At 39.3% G+C, this 25,523-nt stretch overlaps 1 protein-coding gene across 1 annotated transcript in view; it reads right to left on the bottom strand.

The window, feature by feature from the left end:
• Positions 1–25,523, bottom strand: part of LOC107690384 (guanine nucleotide-binding protein G(o) subunit alpha-like) — a 114,657-nt gene that overhangs the window by 82,786 nt on the left and 6,348 nt on the right. Inside the window, exon 3 of the mRNA XM_016488716.1 lies at positions 826–967. Within this exon, the coding sequence (XP_016344202.1) occupies positions 826–967 (142 nt within the window). The remainder of the gene's footprint in view (positions 1–825; positions 968–25,523) is intronic.

Consider the following 25,523-nt stretch of genomic DNA (forward strand, 5'->3'; position numbering starts at 1 on the left):
CCAGCTATCCAGTGCGTTGTGATTGGCCGAATACCTCAAGCGTGTGACAGAAATGTTACGCTCCTTACCATATTGTGATGCCCTGTACGGCCAGAGCGACGATTCAAAAACATGAAAACCCATTATAAACGAGGCATTTGTTGCATCCAGTGGGGACATAATTACGGATACCAAGAGCTTGTAACACTCCAAAGAGAAAGAAAAAATTGAAATCGCATCATATGACCCCTTTAAATTCTTAACCTAAATATAAAATAGTATTCAAATGGTATTTATAGTATTGCTATAAATAAAATAGTAATATATATATATATAATTAAATAGTATATATTAATACTGGTAAAAAAAAAAATGTATAGCCTGAATGCACTGTAAGTCGCTTTGGATAAAAGCGTCTGCTAAATGCATAAATTAATTAATTAAATTATTGCCTCACCACATCCTTTATTTTTTTTTAAGAAAATTAAAGGAGCTTATCTTGTACTGAACCGCCAATATTTCTATAAATAGTGTAATTCTTTTAAAAAATGTACAACATTCTTATTGAGTACAATTCATTACAGATCATAATTGCAGCTACAGGAACTGTGAAGCTATGAATATGTGTCACTGTCATTGACCCTTGTTATCCAATTCCCCTGAATCATCTTACACAGAACTGTTTATATTTGTCTTGTATATATATTTCTTGGGTCCTGTTTTAAAGTAAAGTATATTTACAGCTGACCTTAAGTGTTATAATTACCATCCATAAGGTTATAATCACAATGGGAATGTCACTCTTTAATAAGCATTCAAGCTTATCAGGGTTTGCGCTGTACTCACTTTACGCTCCTTGTCTCCGTACTCCAGCCCCAGTGTGTCCATGGCACGCACGATAGCAGCCAGAGACTGGATGGTATTGCTGTAGACCACTGGCTTGTACTGCTTCACATCATCACCAGAGAAACCATCCTCGTGGATAATCCTACACACATAACACAAGACATGTTAGAGAGCATGTAGTTCATGTGTGTGTGTGTGTGTGTGTGTGTGTGCCTGTTGGAGCACTTCCCACTGGCTAGATGAACCGAACTCCGGTCAGCAGGCATATCATTATCTGCCTCGCGAAGTTTGGAATTACTTTGATCAAAATGATCTCACTAGACGATCTTACAAAATTGAATTACTTTTGATCAAATGAATCAGTGAAAATAATATCACCACCACATGAAATCCAAACACCAGTCGACTGAGGAAAGACAGCTGTCCATCACTGCATTCACGACTGCAGGTAAGCGCAGCTGCACCCCGAGTGAGCCAAGAAGAGAGCTTATCTAATACCGAAATTATCTTGAGACATATGCTTCCTTTAAGTTTCCTTGAGGGAGAGTGGTTTAAGAAGAGAAAACACGAAGCAAGAAACTTAGCACACCGTTATCTTTGTGTCTCTGGAACGTCTGTGTCGGCGTGCGTTCTTATTGTTATCAAACTGAGGAGCCAACATTCACCCAAGCATGTGGATATTATTCTACACACTCGGTGTGTGTGTACATTCTGTACTGTAATTGCACGGCCTGCTTTATTTTTTCCATTTGCTCTGCTTGAGTTTGAACGCTTTTGTTCTTCTAAATATATATATATATATATATATACATATATATAAATATATATGAACCAAAATATTCAAATACAAGATTTTTGAAAAATGCCCATCCCTAAAGAAGAGACAGTGAGAGGAGATAGACAGCAAACACAGTGATGTTCAAACACGTACAGATAGTAGGGCTGGGCGTTAAAACGATAACGCTAATTATATATATAATATAATTTTCTTCTATAAAACGATAACAGAAGTTTGTTTGATATAACAATTATATTTAACAGTAATTGATTTGACCCGATGTGGCAGTCAGTCAAAAAATTTTCACCATTTTTTTAAGGTTGGCCAGTACATTATGTAAATTATGCGAACAAGCAATCAAGAACCTATAAGTCTGGATGACACATGCATTCTCGTGATAAATACTTCAGATTTGCATTGTCAGTAAGAATGATATCACTGAGACTTACAGTAAAATTAAAAGCACACAAAATTTTCTAAAACCTTTTAATTGGTTTACATTCATAACTACGCATGTCAAATGCCACATGCTGAGTGGCTTCTAAATGTCAAATGATAAATAGAAGTGATTAATGATTCATAATTTCACTAAAAGTAAAAGTTACATCAAATTGCTACATTTGCTGTAGCCAGAATAACCAAATAGCTATTGTCTACCAGGGATGTGAGTAGTTTATCTTCATTTTGTGCTATTGAGAAACCGGTGGAAGATGCATTTTTGTGATGAAGAGGGTATTTTAATCATCACATTCAGTGAATTACAGCAGTAAGTGCAGATGTATCATCCAAAATTGTATTGGAGTGCAGAGTGTTCTTTCTAGACAGCCAGCTGTGTCCTTGTCCTCTTAATTCATAAGTTATATTGTACATTGTCATGGGTTTTACTGTCTCTTATTCGGTGTCTTTTCCTTCATTCACGCTCACATTCAATATTCAAACATTATTACCCATTATCTACAATAAAATGGTGTTATTTCTGCAATAGATGGCATGCCTGACTTTGATCTGGGGAAAGTAGAGCATTCAGAACAGCGAGGGACGAGTTTCTAACAGAGAATATGACCCTGCTGGAGCCAAACCTCAAAGGAGGACCCAGTGGCACTTGGTCCTCCTGTGGCCAAAACCCCTAATTCAATTGATTTAGCTGAAATTAGGTTTAGACATCTGTCTGTTCTGCAATACTGAAAGATGGCAAGGCATTTTTAGACCATGAGGCTTTGACCTCCTTTGCAAATAATATACACACACAAACACACACATTATGTATAGTAGCATTGTCTGGCCTGAAAGCTAAAGCCAATGAATTATCACGTCAGCGTTTGACTGGTCTTAGTAAACGGTGTTAGTGTGGCATGAGAAAAGCCAGACAGACTGGCAAAGCCTGGCATTATGCAGACCCAGACATCACACTGGTTTATTAGACTGGTGCCAGGGAGAGGTGTGATGAAGCATGTGTTTGGGAATTATATTTTTGATCACTTGGTGCACACACACATACACACAAACTCAGGTGACCTGAAGGCTACTACCTACCTATCATTAGCTCACCATTGCACTTAGTTCAACCAAAACCACTCTTAAAGGGGTCATATGATGCGATTTCAAGTTTTCCTTTCTCTTTGGAGTGTTACAAGCTGATTGTGCATAGATAAGATCCCTGAATCTAACACTGTAAAAAAAAAAAAATTCCGGATTTTCGGAAGTTGTAAATAAAACAGATTACTGGAAGATGCGATACAGGAAAATATTATATATACTCAGTTTTTGTACTTCAAATTTTTAAAATTCAGCGTGTTTCTTGCAGTTGTTTTGTAATTGTTTTTGAAATTTACTAGCAATTTCTGAGTGAAAATTGTTCACCAATTTCTTTCAGTGTAATGTGAGCTTACAGTTCTAAAGCAGTTATCAATTCATTTAAACTAAAGTAATATAAATAATATAATTATCACCATAAACTTCTGTAGTTTACACAATCTTGAATGCTTAATTTGGTGAGTTAATTTGGTGCCTCTAAATACAAAGTGTTTAGCATTTAGTTTTATTTTCTTTGTTATGGAATACAAATAAAATGTAAGAAAGATGTTTTATTTATGTAACTGGTAAACTACAAAAGTAATCATGAGATTGAATAATTAATTCCTTCAAAATCCCTATAAAAAGATCTAGAAGGTGAAACATACATTTTCAGGTGTTTCTATTAAAATGAATTTTTATCACAATAACAAAATAAAGCCTGCAATAAAAAAAATCTTAAAATTACTGCACTTATGTAAACTAATCTAATTTGGATTATAAATAAATTAGAAGTTAAAAGTATTTTTCTCTATAATTTACTGATAAATTAGAGCACAGCTATAGGATTGTTTGAACATAAACTGTGCTGCTTTTCTTCTGACCAGTCTTCAGGAATCAGATTAAACTGAATTAAACAGTCAAATTATGCCGAGTTCACACTGCACGATTTTAGCCCGATTTTTCACTCGCCGACAGGTTTTGCGAAATCGCCGACAAATGCCCGAAATCGGAGGCAAATCAGTGCTCGTTCACGTGAGTGACAATCACGCAGTGTGAATTATCAAAGACGCGATCTGAGGGAATCGCCGATGCCCATGAAATATTTGGCATGCTAAATATCTGGAGCTGTCGGCGATTCACAATCACGTTGTGTGAAATGAGTTCTGACTGAAAAACACATCGGCGATGACCTACAGCCAATGAGTGAATTGTACCAGGAGAACCCCGCCCAAAAAATTTGTATTCTACCCCCCGAACGCAATTTAAAAAAATAAATTTGAAATCAATTGGGCTATTTTCAAGCTAGTTTTGAGTAGTAATTGGGCAGGTTTTTTAGCGAAAACCTGGCAACCCTGCCCCAGACAGAGCTGTCGGCGATTCTTCCTATTGTAAATTCATGCAGTGTGTAACCTCCTGTCGTCGTTCCATCATGCAGTGTGAACACAGCAACAACTGAATGCTACCCCAGATAGTCCTTCAGTGTGAAACCAACAGTGATGCGACGTCTTTGAAAATCGTGCAGTGTGAACTCGCCATTAGGTAAATGGGTTGTAATAAATCTAATGAAGTTTAAAAAAAAGATTCATCTGAAAAAATTTAATATGTTCAATTTGGCAGCACTAGTTTCCTGTTTCCCAACTGTTTCCTGTAAAATGTGTAAAACTTGTCTTTACATATTTCTTTTATGAGCAATTCAAGTTTCTTATCCAACAACAGCAGCTGGTGCTAGCAAACCAATGGAAACAATTTGATGGTGGGATTACCATTTCCAGAATCTCTCTCTCACTATGCCTGTCACTCTCACTCTTTCACATTTCTCAGATGACCACTAAATAATTCAGGTGATAAAAATAACAAATGTTTAGGGTCTTTTGAAAGTCGCAATATAAATAAGGACATCGGTTTTTGATTCCCGTGGGAGGACGGAAACCTTGATCTGTTTCAAATGTGAGACACTGAAAGTAGACTCTAACTCAGAGGGTTCCTATTCCAGTCGACCTGGCAAAGACCAAGGGCTTGACACACACACTGCACACAGTCTTAGTCACAGATCAGGAATACTGTCCTGAGGCCAAATAGGTTCACACACCTGTGGGCTAGAATGAAGTCTCCTGCATGTATGTTTTCAGTGCTGCACCGACTACTCATGTAGTCCTGCCACTCGTCGACTTTTTTGGTCTTTCAGCTAATTGAGGATCACATGACTTCAGCCTAATACAGCTGGAATTATGGAAAACTGAAAATAAAATGTTTAAATTTTTAAATAAAAGTTTTGCTTTCTCCCAAACAATCTGATATGGAGTTCACATACAAAATTGTTGCAAACCTCCCTGATACTGAGAGACACAAGTGAATGGGGCAATACTGTTTTAGCACTGACATGACAATGCAACCAGCATGTATCTGGCAATGGAGATATGTGTGCTTTCGGCTCATCTGTGCAATTCTCTCCAATCACAAAGTCTCTGTGAACACAGTGCTGGACTTGCCAGAAACAACAAAGGCCACTGATGGTGCACAGCATATGGAGAGTTATTTACATAAGGTGAATAGGGACACGTCAACTAGCTGACTACTTTTCTGGACAGCTAGTCGACTAGTCTATTAGACTAGGGTTGTCAAAATGGCTGAAAACTAAATTCGAATTTTGTACTTAAATATGATCAATATTCGAATTATATTCGAATTTAAAAGGCATAATTTCAGTTCGGGGGAAAAAAGATTTTGGCTTCTCTCCTGAGGCCACAAGAGGGCGCATCGATCAAAATATTATGCACGTTTCTTCAAAGCATAATAAAATAGCAGGACTATCTTTGAAAAAAGTGCATAATGTTTAAAATAATGTTTATAAACCTTATATAATTAAAGTTGCTTAAACAATTAGAAACAAAACAGCATCATGCATGTATGAATAGTTTAATACAAAGGCCCGAAAACCAATCACAAAGAGTACTTTCTTTATTTATAAACTTTAGATGCAGTAGGATGGGGAAAAACTGCCATAAAGTCTCGAGACATGTTTTTTAAAAGTTGAACTTACATTAATTTTACATGGCTTTCTAAACATGCAGCTCTCTTGTGCGAGACATTGAGTGCAAGCGAGTGATAAATATGTGTTCTGTGTGAACGGCTTGGTTTCGGTTTTGACGTAAACAACATCATCTCCGCATTCATGTTCTAGTGGGTTCAACTGGATAGGCTAACAAAAGCATTAAAATGCAATGACAATTACATCGTCGTCGCATTTCGTGCACCACTGATAGCCTTATCAGTAAGGCCTGATGTACACCTAAAATTCGAATGCAACGTCAACGACGAATATTCGAAATTCGAATTTTTTTGGACAGCCCTATATTAGACATTGTGCAATCCCTAGTATGTTTACATGTCTGTGCACAGCTCTAAAACTGAATTTATGGTCAGAAACAGACACTAGGATTTAATGTAAAAGGAACAATGAGTACTTCCTGATCAGAATGCACATATAGATAGAAAAATATATCTCTAAATCACTTCCTCATGGGTGTCTTTATATATACAAAACATAAAAAAGAAGAAAAAAATGGTTCAGTTTAGGACTTTTATACTTATAAAACCGAGGTCTTCAACCTACACAGAGCCAGATCTCGATAGAGAAAAGCTAGATTTTCTTGGTAACGATAACTGTAAGAAACACTATTACATTCTATGATGCTTAACTGATAAATGGATTTTATTTAGTGAGAATGCATTAAATTTATCAAAATTGACAGTAAAAACTTTAACATTGTTATAAAAAATCTGTTTCAAATAAATGCTGTTCTTTTGAACTTTATATTCATCAAAGGATTCTGGGGAAAAAAAATCTAATATAGTTTCCACAAAAATATTAAGCAGCTCAACTGTTTTCAACATTAATAATAAGAAATGTTACTTGAGCACCAAATCAGCATATTAGAATGATTTCTGAAGGATAACATGACATTGAAGACTGGAGTCTTGGTGAGCATAAGAGACTTCTTTCAAAAACATTAAAAAACTTGAAAACTGTGTAGTTGAAAAATGCATGTTACCTTTTTTCATGTGTTAAAGGGTTGACTCAAGTCAACACATACATAAAGGTAAGTTATATGAAAATCTGTAAATGAATGAAAATATTTATGTTGCATTGCAAGTTTGCAACAAAGAACTGTACATCTTTGTCTTTTCCAAATATCAGGCTAATATCATAACACTAGCTTAAATTATGAAAGAAAGTTTACCCTATTCTCTAATGTGCAGCAAAAAACACTAGAAAAGCTTGCAAACATTCACACACAGGCAGCCTCTTAGTCTGTGAGAACGCTAAACTAAACTAAGTTCTAACAGCTTCAGGGATCAAGCTCCAAACCCACATGAGAAAGAGGATGATGAAGAGTTGTTGTAAGAAGAGACAAGACCAGGGGTGTCTTTAGAATGTTTGTGAGGTTAACACTCATTTTCATCTTCTCCTCTCCTCTGATCAGGGCTGATCTCTGGAAGCCAGCATGTTGGCAGAGGAGAGACATCATTACAGCAACCTTTCCTTCAGATGAACTTATTATAGAACAGCTCATTAAAGAGGATAGAGAACAGAGTGAGAGAAAGGATCATATCAGATTGGAAAACTTATGCATTCACGCATGAAGACTCTAATTTCTCACACCTCGAGGCTGTCTAAGGTGTGCATTTGTGAGTGTGTACTGAGAGGTGAAGGATCTGGACAACACAAGCTCCTGCTGAGGTTACTAACAATCACACTGGCTGTGCTCTGTGACCTATAAGTTGGTTTGAGTGCACTCAATCTTATTCACACAAAGGGACAAATCACCACGAGATTCACAAATATAAATAGCATGTGCAGTACAATGGATAGCAGAGTGATTTAAAGGATTAGTTCAAAATTCTGCCATCATATAGTCATCCTCATGTAATTTCAAAACTGTATCACTTTTTCTTAATGACATACCAAACCTATATGAATTTCTTACTTCTGTACAACACACAGAAATTACTTTTAAAAAGAATGTCCAAGTTCCTCTTCGACATATGAAAGTGAATGAGGAGTGGGACTGTCAAGCTTTAAAAAAAAAAAACTAAAACTGTTAAAACCGTGGTAACACTTTACATGATGGTTCCCTTTATAAAGGGTTTATAATGGTGTGCATAAATTACTAATAACTAATTTACAAATGCATTATAAATCATTGATAAGCAGTTATAAATGCATGAATAAAAAGGGTGATTTTAATGCAATACCTGCCAAATAATGAGCAATTTTAACTCGCGTTATAAATGCTTAATAAATATATTTATTCATACTTATTTCATACTCATTTATCTCTCATATAAATCATAAAAGCACAAACTCTATCGTACAAAGGACATGTCATTCTGTAAGTGCATTCTCAAATTAAATGCAGTGATCCAAAACATTGAATCTAATCATCATTCAGGAAAAAGTTTGATTCAAGAATGGCCACACTGCTGACGTGATCTTATCCCGACCACACCCTGAGCACATGTGAGTTATTCATCTTATCGCCAAGGCATATCGGTGTAATTTTTAATATTATTCCAATGCCAATATTTACATTTTAAGCCATTATCGGCTGATTCCGATAACGTTCCGATAATATCATGCATCCCTACAAGTAACTAATATTGGAATAAAATTTTTCATTATTAATATCTAATGAAGTCATGGTTGTGTTTTTATGCCCCCTATCAATTTATAATCATTACTGTGGATAGGCACCAGTAACTTCTGGTAAGAAAAAGCATAAGAAAAGTGACACGAGTCATGAGATATAAATGAGAAAAACATAAATACAACACCCTTCAGTCTCCCTATAATAGTCAATTTTTTTGCTGCATCATGAAATAAATCAGGAATCTAGTTTGAGTGTAATAAGTATTAATAAATATATTTATTAAGCATTTATAACATGAGTTAAAAATGGCTCACTATTTGGCAGGTATTGCCAGGTATTTGGCATTGGTAGTAAATCACCCTTTTATTCATGCATTTATAACTGCTTATCAATGATTTAAAATGCATTTGTAAATGAGCTATTAGTCATTTATGAACACCTTTATAAACCCATTATAAAAGGAACCTTAATGTAAAGTGTTACCAAAACCATTTTCGGTTATAAAACAAAAGTGAAATAAAATATAAATATCATAAAAACCCAAACTTTAACAAAGATTAGAATTGTTGCTCTGGCAACTAACAGCAGTAAATAAGTTTACATATTAAAATGACTAAAACTAAAAGTATTAAAATTACTAAAACTAAAATAAAGGCTAGTATACACACACATATTAATAATTTTAATATATAAAATTGTATGGTATTTTCATGGTATTTTTGTGAACAAGTAATTTTACTTCTACTACATGGAAGAAAATCATGTTTGACACCATTATAGGTAACACTTTGTTTTAAGGACCAATTCTCACTATTAACTAGTTGCTTATTAGCATGCATATTACTAGCATATTAACTGTTTATTAGTACTTATAAAGCACATATTAATGCCTTATGCTGCATGACCAAATTTTAGATCCCTTAAAACTACCCTATACCTAAACTTAACAACTACCGTACTTTCTATAAGCAGCAAATTAGAAGTTTACTGAGGGAAAACTCTTAGTTAATAGTGAATATGTGTTCCCTAATCTAAAGTGTTATCTATATTGATAGAGGGATGCCACAAAAAGTTGTCAGCTGAGCTCGGTACACAGCTTTTGATACAATGTGATAGACAGGACTAAATGAACATTCTCCTCCTGACCTTTCATTTGGAACTCAGTTTATCAGATCAGTGAGGTTAAGAGAAGACAGTTCTATGTGAGCCTGGACCACAAAACCAGTCATAAAAGGTACATTTTTCAAAATTGAGATTTATACATCACATGAAAGCTGAATAAATAAGCTAGAAATGAAAATCTGGAATCTGAGGGTGCAAAAAAATCAAAATACTGAGAAAATCGCCTTTAAAGTTGTCCAAATGAAGTTCTTAGCTATGCATATTGCTAATCAACAATTAAGTTTTGATATATTTATGGTAGGAATTTTACAAAATATCTTCATGGAACATGACCTTTACTTAATATCCTAATGATTTTTGGCATAAAAGAAAAATCGATAATTTTGACCCATACAATGTTTTTTTGGCTATTGCTAAAAATATACCCAAGTGACTTAAGACTTAAGGTTTTGTGGTCCAGGGTCACATATATAGACAATCTAAGAAGCAGCACTCCAATCTAAATGGCTACATGGGTTTATTTTGAAGCTGTGAGGTGGAATATGATTTAAAGGATCTCAAGAGTGCACACCGGTAGCCAAAATAGAAATACAAAAACTCTCACGCACACACACACACATACACTCAGTGACCCACACTACCTCTCGCTCCTATCTCATAAAGCTGGCTCATGTCATCTGTAAGAGAATCCTTTGTCCTGATGGTGCTTTCGAGTGCTGCTTCTGTCATCACCCTCCGGACATGGCCACTTATCCAACCAAACGCCAGGAGGGACATCTATTTATAACAATAATAATCAGGGTTTGCATTCTCAATCTCCTAAGAAGTTTGCAGGTCAACCTCTCACCATTAAAGCCTAATATCTGCCCAACATGTATGCTGCCTGTCGCTTCTGCTATGTGCAGATGTATGCTAGTCACGTTCTATTAGATCAATTCACAAAAACGCTTGTCAAAGAAATTGGAGGGAAACTACAGAGAGTAATTACAATTATGAAACAGCAGGCTGAATGTGACAGGTCTATAATATCCCTCCCTCTTTCTTTTCCTTCTCTCATTTCATTTTCTCTCACCCCCTTTCTCGCAGAATGATGTCAAAAAGCAAGCTTTAGGAACAACGAAGAAGAGAGTTTTACAGAAAGCAATTACACTCAAAATTTCAGTATTTCCTTTTTTCAAAAACATAGTGAGCTGCCTATGAACGGAGCCTTTAAAGTGCACTATACATATCAATATTTGTGTTGCACAGGGAGTTGTTTCCCATATTGGGCATTCTAAACTGTTCACTTATGAGGTCCAATGCTGGTTAGAATGCAGCCTATGTAGACAGCAGAGAGCGAGTCAGCTCATTAGCATTTAGTTATCATGAAATTCAACAACTAAACACATCTGGCTTTTGGATGTTTTAGTCCATTTTGCACAATTACACAGCATTTACATAACATACTGAGACTTGCAAATTATACAAATGTCCACATTCTATATAAGGCCTGTCCACACCAAGGGTGATAATTACAAAGATAACTATAACAATAACTATATTAGCGTAGACATCAGCAGATGATAACATTCTGTTTATTCTGTCTCTGTAGCAATATCGTTATAGTTGTGATGTGGACTTCCCTATTCTTATAGAATTAGAGCGTTTAATAAAACTTTATAGTTATAATTATTGTCCTTGGTCTGAATGGGCCTTTACTCAGAAATGGTGATTGTCTTTTCTTCTCTATTATGATGTATGTACATGTGAAATGCCTTCTCGAACGAGAGAAAATATAAGCCAGGATGTAGTTTTGCATTGGGAGTTGACTGAATCGATTCTTCTCGTTTGCTGATTACTGCAATCTCATGTGAGTGACAGGTTGATGGAGGGGAGGCTTTATCGTCCTGCCCTCGTGCCAGTGAGCACGTCGTCAGAGAAGAGATGCCAGTTTGAGGGGGAGGGGAAATTAATGTTTTTGATTAAAGATTATGAAGCCACATGCATTTAAAAACAATGATGTGCATGAATAATTTGTTTATAAGAAACAATTACATTTTCCATAAAAAACAAGAATTGTCAGTGTTGATATCATGGTGACTTTGAAGAGCAGCTTCCATTATGTGACATATTTCAGCAGACTATTTAGTGGGAAATTATATAGAAATGTATTCACTGAGATTTGACTGATTAGCCTTCAAATTTTTCACTCTATACCTATATTATGCAATATGTAGGCCTAATATTACTTTTTCTGCACCCACTCTGGCTTAGTTATATAAGCAGAAATTAAATGTCATTTCATAAGTGGAGAAATTTACATTAACATTTTTAATGTAAGCTTTACAGTATCATGCTCTAAGGAATCATGCCAGTCATTTATAAGAAAGCAAATTGGGTCCATTTTAATTTCATGTTGCTTAAAAGCTGGAAGTGGTTATTAGTACCAGACTAGCAAATGAATATGGACTGGTCATGAATACATAATATTACTCACACCCAGACATGTTCAGCCTTTGCCCTGTACACTCCCCCCAGCCAAACCCCTGATTCACTCCCACTTTCCCTCTGATTCACAGTTCACAGTAACTACCCATCCCCCTTACCTACTCTAGGTCATTTGTCATCCTCTAATTATGGCAGCCATTGTCATCGCCATGGCAACAGAGTGAAGAAAAGAGGGAGGGAATGCATACGGTTAAATGAAATATGGTAGCACATCCTCAGCGTTCACCTGAGGAACGTGCACACAGCAGCTGAAAGCACCTGCATTAGTTATGGACCACAATTTCACACATTATTCACTGTAAGAATTAAACCATCAGCTGTTCCTGACAAATGACGTTACATGTGATTACCGTAAGCGATGGGGCAACATCTGTAGTTTTCAGTCAGTAAAAAGGAAGTGAACACTGCAAAAGCAGAAATGTTTCACATGGTGTGTCTGTGTGAACAAAAGGCCACAGGCAGAGTCCCTACTGCATCTGCAATTATATCTTAATTAAAAGTTGCTTGTGTAATACCCAAGCTCCATTTGTGTTTCTGTGTGTGTGCATGTGTTTGCTCCCCAGGGCTGAAAGTTGCTGCCAACAAACAGACCAATTTATACCTACTCACAGTCACCAGGTAAAGGTTACAATGATACACACGTGGCAAAACGCAGTCAAAGCAGGATGCAATTAACACTCTTCACACACATCACCCCACAACAGACTTTTCATCAGTATCCCACTAACGTGCAAATCAGGAAATTATTTCCACACAACTAGGTGTGAAAGACCAAAGCATGTGACATTGTAACATTTAAAGGGACAGTTCGGCTGAAAATTAAAATTCCAAGTCATTCCAAATCTGTACGTGTTAGGGTTATGTTTAGTTTTTGTCCTGGTTTTCATTTGTGTTTTCAGTTAATCTGTTCCCCTGTAACCTAGTTTTACTTAGTCTCCTGATTGTCTTTTTGTTCACCTGTGTTTGATTAATTAACTCATCAGTTCATTTGTTTGCTCCCCTACTTAAATCCTCAGTTTTCCCCTTAGCGTTGTTCCGTTCTACTTTAAGTTTAGTTGTGTGTTTTCTTGCGGTTTTCTGACTTATACTTATTAAATCAAGTTTATTGAAATAGCACCTTTTTGCCTTCGTCTGCCTTCCTTGAACACAACGTAACAGTACGCTGTTATTTTTCTGTGGAAAACATTTTTAAAGAATCTTCACATAGATCTTCTCAATACAACAACAATATAAGTAATTTTGAATCTGTTTCTCACAAAAACAACAAATCTTAAGTTTTGGAATACACAACACAAATGGTACAGACTAATTTTATAGTACTTTTTGGCGCTTGACAGCTTTATAAATAAATAGAAATAGAAATAGAAAATTCAGTAAGATTTTTTTTTTTTAATAAATATTTTTATTCAGCAAGTATGCTGCATTGGACTGGTCAAGAGTGACAAAAGATTTTTACATTGTCACAAAATAAAATCTATTTCAAATATATGATGTTCTTTTGAACTTCTTATTCTTCAAAAAATTCTGAAACAATGTATCAAGGCTTCCACAAAAATATTAGGCTGCACAACTGTTAACACTGATAATAATAGGAAATTATTCTTGAGCATTAAATCAGCATATTAAAATAATTTAATGTGACACTGAAGCCTGGATTCAGCTTTGCCATCACAGGAAAATATTTAAAAAGAAAACATTTATTTTAAATTGGAATAATATTTCACAATATTACTGTTATACTGTATTTTGCAGCCTTGGTAATCATAAAAGGCTTCTTTCAAAAACATAAATTTTACGGACTCCAAACTTGTTAACGGTAATAAATATAAAGCCAAATTATCTAATAAATATATATTTTTTGCATCACAAGTAGATTTTTAATTAAGGACTATCCAGTCTGATCCAGGTACACATTATATAATTCGACCATAAGGAGAGTTCACATTGCACTGCCATGCTGTAAATCAGCTGACCCCAGATCAGATGAGCAGACCCACCCTGACTGCCTCCCTAATAAAGCTCTATTGTGTTGGCATGGAAGGGGCTGGCCTAGGACCTGATTTATGGCTCAACACAAACACCTCACTAAGACAAAGGCCTTTGTGTGATCACCAGCACATGGGTCAGCCAGAACTCTCCCCATAGGAAGTAAATATGGACCCACCACAGAGAGGCCAAAAGAGACGGAGAGGGTGGCAAAGAAGAACCGGTGGGAGAACAAGGGTCACTGAGGGGTTCACAAAAGCACTTGACATTCCAGCCTCACTGTTTCCCACTCTACTGTTCATCCTTTATTTTTCATCAAGCACAACATCAGGCATCAACTCTCTAACCCACAAACTGATAAATGCACTGTTTTGCTGCTGTAAAGACAAAAGGAGATTTACTTGACTGTGTGACTGAGTAGAAAATATAGGGAAAGAGAAACTTTTTTGCCTTAGCTAAACACTTTCTCACTTCCACTCTGTTTTTTTTTTTAATTCACAATAAATGAGAACAGAATTACTGTGCAATATCGTAAGTATAAACACAGATAAAGGATATGACTCCTTAAGGCAGGTCGAAACAAAGAGTGGGGTTTTATTTCCAAATAATGTGCTATTTTAGTTCCCAAAACACCAGCAATATTCTCATTTTAAAGATCAATTAGTAGTTATGTTAAAGAATAAAATAAATGGACCATTATTCAGTGTTTTTCAGTGACCAGTTCCCCTTCAGGAACTCGAGCTGCGTCGAAACGCTAAGGGAACACCTTCAACACGACCACACTCTGAATCACATGTGTAATCAGTACAATAGATGGGCGAGACGTCACGGGTGGGTGACGTAATGACCAGGAAGCTATAAAAGCACGTGCCGTGGAACAGGCGTCAGCTTTCTGTCATTCAGCAAAGCGCTCTGTGTTGTGTCAGTCACTCTCTCTGTTTGCAAGTCTTATTTGGTGTTGTTTGTCCCAGTAAGCTCCTCAATAAGCATGTCTAAGGCTGAGGCTAAGACAAAGCATTTAAACAAGCGGCAGCATTTCAGAGGTTCCTCCCTCGCCGCACTCCAGCTCTGGGGGCTGCTGGAAACGTAGCGGTGCTAAGAGGCTCGCCGCCTCCACGGAGGTCTCTAGCGCAGCTTGTTCGGCCGTCCCCTGCTGGTGTGCCGCTTCAGGGCACAGAGCTAGCTGCTTCAATTACACCAGAGGTCAGTCTCGAGAGACTGATTCCCTTAGTACACTATATAGCAGCGTGGAAACTACTACCAAACATGTCTCAGTGGGTCCTGCATACTGTAGAAAGGGGTTGCAGAATCCAGTTTGGTTCTCCTCCTCCTCCCTTCAACGGGGTTCTTCCCACCTTGGTGGGTCCCGAGCAGGCTCTGGTAATGGAACAAGAAGTAGATACTCTCTTAAGGAAGGAGGCCATCGAGGTGGTCCCTCCTCACCAAAGAGAATTTGGGTTCTACAGCAGGTACTTTATAGTTCCAAAGAAGGATGGGGGGTTGCGTCCGATTTAAGATCTGCGTCAGTTAAACCGCTCAGTCATGCGACTAAAGTTCAGGATGCTCACACTCAATCAAGTCGTGTCTCAGATCAGGTCCGAGGACTGGTTTGTCACGATCGATCTAAAAGACGCATACTTCCATGTCTCCATCCTTCTTAGTCACAGGAAGTTCCTGAGGTTTGCTTTAGGGGGCGAAGCTTATCAATATCGGGTTCTTCCTTTCGGCCTTGTACTCTCACCCCGCACTTTCACAAAATGTGTGGATGCAGCTCTGGCTCCCCTGAGACTCCAGGGCATCCGGATACTCAATTATATCGACGATTGGTTGATTTTAGCTCAATCGGAGCAGATGGCGGTTCGACATCGAGATGTCATTCTTGCTCACATGAAAGACTTGGGGTTAAGACTAAACGGCAAGAAAAGTGTGCTTTCTCCAGCTCAGAGGACCACTTATTTGGGCACGGACGTCTGTCCCCTGCTCGGATCGAGTCAATCCTCACCGCAGTCAAGAGAGTGAGAGAAGGCCAATCACTCAATGTCAAGCATTTTCAGAGATTGCTGGGTCTGATGGCAGCTGCGTCCAACATGATACCTTTTGGCCTGCTGTACATGAGACCCCTACAGTGGTGGCTCAAGACCAAGGGGTTCTCCCCAAGGGGAAACCCGCTTCGCATGCTCAAGGTCACGCAGAGGTGCCTACGTGCCTTAGACATGTGGAAGAAGCCTTGGTTCTTGTCCCAGGGCCCGGTGCTGGGAGCTCCTTGTCGCCGTGTAACATTAGCGACGGTTACGTCCCTCACCGGTTGGGGTGCGGTCATGAGTGGCCATCCTGCCCGCGGTCTGTGGAGCGGTCGCCATCTCACTTGACACATCAACTGCCTGGAGATGCTGGCCGTGTTTCGAGCACTGAAATACTTTCTCCCAGACCTAAAAGATCGTCATGTGTTGGTGTGCACCGACAACACAGCGGTGGTCTCTTATATCAACCACCAAGGAGGTCTGCATTCGCGCCCCTTGTACAAGCTGGCGCACTAGATCCTTCTGTGGGCCCAAGGGAAGCTCCTTTCTCTAAGAGCGGTTTACATCCCAGGGCATCTCAATATGGGAGCAGACATCCTGTCGAGTCAGGGCCGAGGCCCGGGGAATGGAGGCTTCAACCCGAGGTGGTGAAGCAGATATGGAGAATTTTTGGCCAGGCTCAGGTGGACCTGTTTGCGACTCAGATGACATCGCACTGTCCCCTCTGCTTCTCTCATCCAGCTTCTCTCGGACTGGACGCTATGGTGCAGACTTGGCCGAGGCTTCGTTTGTACGCTTTTCCCCCAATCGCTCTGCTCCCAGGAGTTCTGGAGAGAGTGCGCCGGGACTGGGCCCGTCTGTTGTTAGTAGCCCCGTTCTGGCCGGGCCGAGTATGGTTCTCGGACCTGATTTCCCTTCTCGGCGGCTCTCCATGGGAGATCCCCGTCAGGAGGGGCCTCCTCTCACAGGCGGAGGGCACAATCTTTCACCCTCGTCCGGAGCTGTGGAAGTTATGGGTGTGGCCCCGGAGGGGGCACAACTCATAGCATCTGGTCTCTCAACTGAGGCTGTTGAGACCATCCTCCAATCTAGAGCTCCCTCAACGAGGAAACTGTATGCCTTGAAGTGGAAACTTTTCACTTCTTGGTGCGGAGACCGCCAGCTCAACCCAACTAACTGCCCGGTTGGTACAGTTCTGGAGTTCCTGCAGGCCCGTTTTTCCGCAGGGTTGACCCAATCCACCCTAAAAGTCTACGTGTCAGCCATTGCGGCCTACCACACCCCATTGGTGGACAGTCAGTGGGCAGACACCCCCTAGTTACACGTTTCCGCCGTGGTTCGCTGAGGCTGAGGCCCCCAGTACGATCTCGCGTCCCCCCGTGGGACCTGGCTGTGGTGCTAGAAGCTCTTTGTAAGCCTCCATTCGAGCCTATTGAAGAGATTTCTTATCGCTATCTCACTATAAAGACTACCTTCCTTCTGGCGATATTTTCTCTAAAGAGAGTTGGGGATCTGCAGGCCCTCTCAGTGGCCCCCTCTTATCTTGACTTTGCGCCAAATTATTTCTCTACCCTCGAGCGTGCTACAGGCCTTCTGTCCTCCTCCCTTCAGGGAGCCCGACCAGCAGAAGCTTAACTGTATGTGTCCAGTGTGAGCAGCACTAGCCGGTGTGTTCGACTAGAAGAGGTGCGGTGCAGATCGATCAGTGTTTGACATCCACGAGAGCGATTCGAAAGCGCACGGAGCAGACTGCTCTCTTTAGCTCTCGTGGTACTGTAATACACCGATCGGTCTGCACAGTCAGTCCGCGTCAAGTCGAACACACCTACTAGTTTACACCGGTTACATTCAGAGATGTGGCACACACGTGAAGCTGTAGTGCGAATGCATCCCAGCCCCCTTAGATGTAAGGCTACATTTACACTGGTGCGTTTATGTTTTAAAATGAAAACGATCCTCGTCATACTGGCATTTCCACTGCGTTTCAAGCCGGCTTTCCACTATCTCCGACAAACAACAAGCGACAGACCGGTCATTCAGTCATTCATTTCCAATGGAGAGTAGTGCAGGAGCTGCGTGGAGTTCCGATCATATGCAGATGTCCGATCATACTACACGACCGAAAGCGCGTGTTATGTGACCATTCATGCAAACTGTAGCATCATGCTACACAAGACAATAAATAAGATTTATATTCTGCTTTTACTCAAAACTCACTAATTCTGTCTGAGCTATGCTTAAAATAACCACCTGTTACATTCAACAAACTAGATTTTCACAGAGTCTTTTGTCTCTCTTTTTTTTCCAATCAAAAACTTTTAATTAACAAAAAGGGGTTTACTCAACAACACTAACAAAAAACAGTCAAAACTAGTTTGATCAGCACCAAACAATCAAAAAAAACAGCCACAATCAAATACAACAAATAAATTTTTTTTTTTTACAAATGATCAGATAAAAAACAAAACAAAGAATCATAGAACAATTTCAGACTCCACTACTCATTTTCTCTTTGTTCTTGGTATATATATATATTTTTAACCCATAAGATACGTGCAGATACGTCACAGTTCATTGTAACAGGGCTTTCAACAGTAGATTCACATGTCCCATTTTAAATCCCAATTTGTCCATGTAAGGAAAACACAATGAATAAGTAGTTTGTAGGAGTAAGGGAAATAAACAAATCAACAAAACAATATATATGTATATAATCAGGCTCGATAAACTAGAAAAACAAAATTAAATGAACACATCGGTAGTGCGTGTTTGAATAGCACGTGCATGTGTACGTGCGTGTGTGCTAGATTGTTTGTGTGACAGAATGGCTTTTTGCGTCACTGACCCAAGTGTAGCAGATCACAAGGTCTATGAAGAGTGTCTCGGGACCGCAGTGGACTCAACGATGATCCTTTTAAGACCGGCTTTCCTATTTGGATGGCTGAATGAAGCTCATGCGTGAAGGTACTTTGCGCCCGTTCACGAACTCAATGTAAACAGCCAGTCTGGAAGTGTCAGGCCGACAGAAACACGAACCACACTCCACACGGTAACTCCAACTCAACTTCTCTTCCTCCAACTCTCACGAGAACTGTGTTCACTTGTGACGTCTCTCCCCCCAGGTGTGTGAGCCTCGCCCTTATATTTGCTTCTCCCATTAATTGATATGCACGCCTCCCTTTACGTCATTGAGTTGGGAAATGAAAGTGAAAGTAAACGGAGTTTTCCGTTCTGCCACAAGTTTGTGGTTCATTGTTTTATTTATTTATTTACTTATTTTTAATGAAAACAGCAACAATAAAGACGCTTATATTAAATGAAGAAATTAAACTTTTATTAACAAAAGGTGCGCTTTTGGATCATAGAGTCTCGCATCACTCTCGTCACGTGACTAGAGGTCGACCGATAAGGGTTTTTCACTGACCAATGCCGATATTTAGAAATCAGGGCAGCCGATGGCCGATATATGATGCCGATTTTTTTGGCCGATTTTTTTTTCCCCTTCATCTCATGAAAGTGAGTTTGAATAAATTATTATTGCAGGGTACAAGATAGTAATAGTAGTAGTAGCCTAATTCAGAGTAATAATACATGGGTCAAAATTTAAGCACCTTCTCAAAACAGTTCTGAAGCATACTTTTTGTTTATGTTTGCTGACAGACACCAGTGTTTCCCACAGACTTGCAAATGCAAATTCATTCTCTGCCAGCAGGAGGTGCTATTGGAGCGGGAGATATAGCGGTTTCCCTGGTAACGGCTGTAATCAAATAAGCACTGCGCTCACAAACGCTACTTTATCAGGCATTACAGGAAAGACGAAATGAAAATGACAAGCTTTTCTGAAGACGGTCGGTTCTTTTCAAAGATACATTCATATAAAAACACCCGCGATACATTTTAATTTTGAAACGCGCAATGCTCAGTTTATTCAACAAAGTATAAGCCTTTTGGAAAATCTATTTACTCAATGTATGGGAAACACTGGACACTGCTATAAGTCAAATGGCCAAGTGATAACAAAAATAAAAGAGTTCACACATATTACACAGCCCGCTGCTCATAACTGCTTAGAGTGCACTGGCCACGAGGGATGAGATCGTGGATGCTATTGTCGGACCTACACACATTTCATGAGGAAAGTTAACGTGCACGTTATAATCAGCCCAGAAGTTTCGTCTGAATTGCATGTGTTTCTACTTTCACATGCAAATGACTTGTTGCACTTATGAATATGATAACTTTCCGGCATCAATTCTAGTAGGGTAAAACGTAATTACGCTTTCGAAATGGTCTGTTTTGCTCTGCCATCATTAGCTGAAGCTGTGTGAACAAGAAGCGGCTGCAGAGTGTGAGTTGCTCCGTCTCTCATGCAGCCAGAGAGAGATTCTCCGGCATTCCGCAACGACGCTTAGCTGCCCGCAGATGCGCCTGCCTATAAATCGGCCTAATTTGCAGCACAATCGGCCGATGCCGATTAATTACAAAATGCCAAAAATCGGCCGATTAATCGTCCGGCCGATCAATCGGTCGACCTCTACACGTGACCAAACCCACCCACCCCGGTTTTATTTCTCAGCCCCCCCTGCTCAAAATACGTTCCCGCGGCTATGAGTATATGTGATCTGAATGTTGCATGTTTAACAGAATTTGTGGGTTTGATGGCTTTGCATACCTAGTAGCATTCACAAATCAGATGCAAAATACATGTTGCCATGGCATAGGTATAGAAACAAATACACACAATGAATAATCATATTAGAGGCCCATGCGGAGAGAAAGCCAACCCAAAAAGAATTGAGGTTTGTCTTGTTGAAAGTCACACAGTGTCTGTGGGCCAAGTCAGAGGGGATCATGACAGAGTATTAAAGCCAGAGCTCTGGGAAATTAATACATGAGAACCGTTTGTTTTCCCTGTGCTCAGTCAACTCCAATCACATCAGCAAGACACATGAAACACCCTCTATTACAGAGGGACAGAGAGTCAGACAGACAGTCAGAAGATCACTGACAGAGAGAGAAGCAAAAATGGATGGGGAAGCTATCATTTTTACAGTTCATTTCACCAGCCTGTGTTTCATCAGAGCTCCTTCCCTTTCCCCTTCTATAGTGACTCAGAGCTTCCCCAAACACACACACACATTATGGTTTGCAAGTGTGTCACAGCCCCACCTAAACCCACTGCACTTGCAGCACTTAGTACATTAAAATATCTAATCTTTCTATATGAAGATTTCCAAGTGGAAAATCGATGTAAAGCTGTAAATGACATATTGCACACTACTGCAGTTGCCAATAACAGAGCCAGCAGTACAGCAGTCACAAGCAAGGGTGCTTTGTGTCAATGCTAACTTCCTTTCTTTGCATTAAAATAGGCTTTACCCACCCAAACAGCCCTCTTGACCAAATGACCGAATGAATGAATGAATGAATGAATGAATGAATGAATGAATGAATGAAGCGTTTTAATGTGTATTGCTGTACACACAAAGCGCTTTACAATCATGTGGGGGGGGGTCTCTCCTCAACCACCACCAGTGTGCAGCATCCACCTGGATGATGCGACGGCAGCCACAAGACAATGGCGCCAGTGCACTCACCACACACCAGCTACAGGTGAAGAGGAGAGAGAGTTATAGAGCCAATCAAGTGGATGGGGATTATTAGGAGGCCATGATAGACAAGGGCCAGTGGCGGCCATTTGGCCAGAAACCTCTTTGGCCTCTTCAACTTACATCTGCTTTGAACCTTTGAACAATACATCTGAAAATGTGCAGGGTTCAGTAAAGGTCCAAGTTAAACCTAATGGGGTCAGAGAATACACCTACTACCCTTAAAGGCTAACTAAAGGAACCAAACACAGTGTATGATTTTGAACCAAATATGTATTTAAGTAATGGATTTCCTGTACAATGTCTGCACTTCATAAAATGAAATTATCATATCTCAAGGAACACATCGATATTAAAATGTTCTCTGACACCAATAAACAGATAATTACTTTCATGTTATTGCTGATAATCTATGAACAGTCATTATTAAAATTTAAATTACGTAATAAATAAATAAATACAAAATAATTTACATTCTTAACATTTTAAATAAATAAAAATAAAACATTACAATCAGTTCTTTTACAGATTGCTACAGGTGAATTTAGGCATCACAATATAAATGTACAATGTATAAAACATGAATTTAAAGATTTAATTAAGATAAAATTCAACAAGATTAAAGAAATTGATCGTGAACAATTAAATATCTAATATCAACAGCTATTGTTAAATTAAAAAAAAAATCATTAACCAGTATACTGTGCATCCAAACTAGCCAAACCAAAATAAATATATATAAGAGCAGGGAGAGCAGTGATAACCCCCCAAAACACAACCATATGCTGATATCCCCCAACACAAACTGATAGCAAAATCTCAAAGCCTTAAGCAAAAAGCATGTTGCCCTTAACCAATGGCCAATCAACTATGTTGCCAAAACCCACATAACCTGTAGCAACAATTCTGTTGCCTTTAACAGATGACCTAATGAATATGTTGCCAATACCTTAAAAGCTTAAGCAACATGTTCTCAATAACACCAGATAGACTTAAGAAAATATGGTAGCTTAAGAACAAGCATATTCCCAATACGACTAGACAGCTTAAGAACAAGCATGTTCCCAATATGACTACAGCTTTTAGAACAAGCATGTTCCAATAACAACCAGATAGCTCTGGGACAAACGTGCTCCTGACAATACAACTATAACTTAACAAGCATGTTCCCAATACCAACCAAGCATGTTTCCAATATGACTAGACAGAACAAGCGTGTCTGATACAGGAACAGAATCAACGCTGAACTGACGGCTGCATTCAAAACTGGAAAATGCTGCCTTCGGAGGACACATTTCAAGGTAGGAAGGCATCGAGACACGTCGAATCCAAAGCTAGCTTCATTTCCTGCCTCCTGAGATACCTCATCTTGTCCATATTTAAAGGCAGAACAGATGCACTCTTCGCCGCCTTGATACCCACAATCCTGTGTGTTCTATCCTATGATGGTTGATCAAATAAATCATTGAATATTTGCTTAGTTATCACCAAAGCTCATTCTATTTTGTTGTAGATCATTAAACTGTTACGCTGCCTCAGAAGCATGTCCGAAATCAGTTTCGTGAGATGCCTTTGTGCGCAAACGCTGCCTGCAAAGTCATTGCCTGATAAGACAGCGAGGCAACAAGTCAGCAGCCTAAGCTTTCGGACGCAGCTCCTGTGTGCCATTTGGGACAGGGCCGATGTGTGTAAGCATGCATGAAGGCACTGTAACCTAATGGCTGTTCCTATCAACAGCCCTACTTTTAAATCGACAATGGTGTTTCTTATTTGTCGTCCCTGATGAATTAGATAGCATGTTTCATGAGTTACCTTCATGAACAAACGCTGCCTGCAAAGTCATTGGCTGATATGCGGCGAGGCAGTATGTCAGCAGCCTAGGTTTTCGGATGCACACGACTTCAACTGAACAATGACCGTTTACTATTTTCTCTTGGAGCTGCGCCGCAGCAGAAATGATTCCATTTGCACCATGGTCGTTATTTCCTGCTGCTTAAATCTGTGCTGTAGTGCTATAAAAATAAAGTCGACTTGACTAGGTTAAAGGGGACATAACACACACAGTTTCGGCCAATCTCATGTTAATCTTGAGTACCTATAGTGTAGTATTGCATCATCCACATCTCCAAAGAGTCTTCAGTTTTATCAGATTTATAAAAGAAAGATACAGCTTTGCGAATCTCTCCGAAAACAGCCAAGCTCCTGAAGGCGAGCCGTGGGCGGAGCTGAAGAGTCGCGAGCACTTACAGGCCGATTGGCAACAAAACATAGACATTGATGCAGTTTTACAGCAGTTCCTAGTCATGCCCGGGATCCTCCGTCTTTCAGTATCAAACAATGTGCAAATCCAGTGTCAGAATGTACCTTGTTATAAAACATTCATCACCAAAATGACGGGAACAAACAAACACGCTTGAGAAACGCCGTTGCTGCCTTGGAAAAACAAATTGCATCCACTGTTCACATAACACTGAATAAGGTTATCTTTTCATCACATCCAAAAAAACATACTCTTTAGAGACATTAGGCTTGTTCGACTTCATGTGACGCTGCAAAGATCGGCTGCCGCCTGTCAAAAGCAATGCATCCTGGTTAGAAAATTTGTCCGACTTTGATCGGCGTTGCAGCCGCCTTATGATCACATGTGCTATCAAAGTACCGCAAGAGCAAAAATGAGACCAGCCACCTAGAGGCTTGTTTGAGATGCGCCTCGCCTCGCTTGAAATGTAGGCGAGAGTAGGCGGCTGCAGTGAGGGGAGGAGTGAAATAAGTGCAGTCAAGACGGACAGTTCTGCCCTCTCGAAGTGGAACAGATACCAACGAGATCAAAGGCAGATATCGCGTTATTCTCACTTACATGCTGTGTTGCTAATAAACATGATATAATTTCAGTTCTGTTGCTTTTATATGAAAACAAATATGATGAAGAAGACACTCAAAGTGCTTGCTATTTAATTCCATACGAAAGGTGTATTTATCATCCATTTTTACTTTAATACAAACATGTATTTTAGATTTTTATAGAAATATGACAACAATCACATTATCTCACACAGAGATCGCGCTGTCATAGTGTTTGGGAACATTCATGCATAATTTAAATACATAATCACATGAAATCAAATAAAAATAAAATATTTTAGAAGAGAACCCAGCATCACCCATCAGAGCATATGTTGTCTGAACCAATGAGCATTAAGCTGTGTCGTCAGTCAGTCGTTTCCCATCAAGCTTTTGATCAGCGCAGTCGGTGGAGAGCAACTGCGCTCGACTGCACAATCCGACACAGCCGCCTCGCCATCGCGAGAGTTTTATTGCACACGTCAGCATGACATCAGAGCAAGTCGGAAGTAACTCGGACACTTTTCTAACCGGCATGCATCTCGCGGTGATCGGTTCTGCGCAGATTTTTCTTCATCTCAAACAAGTCTTATGTCAGGCACTGCGAAAGCCTTGATGACGACACACTTTATTCTCGTTGGTTAGATTCTGTGATGACAAGCACGACGTGTGTTGCATGCTTATTATA

This window comes from Sinocyclocheilus anshuiensis, unplaced genomic scaffold, assembly GCF_001515605.1.
Source record: "Sinocyclocheilus anshuiensis isolate Anshui unplaced genomic scaffold, SAMN03320099.WGS_v1.1 scaffold609, whole genome shotgun sequence".
In the NCBI taxonomy this organism is placed as follows: Eukaryota; Metazoa; Chordata; class Actinopteri; order Cypriniformes; family Cyprinidae; genus Sinocyclocheilus; species Sinocyclocheilus anshuiensis.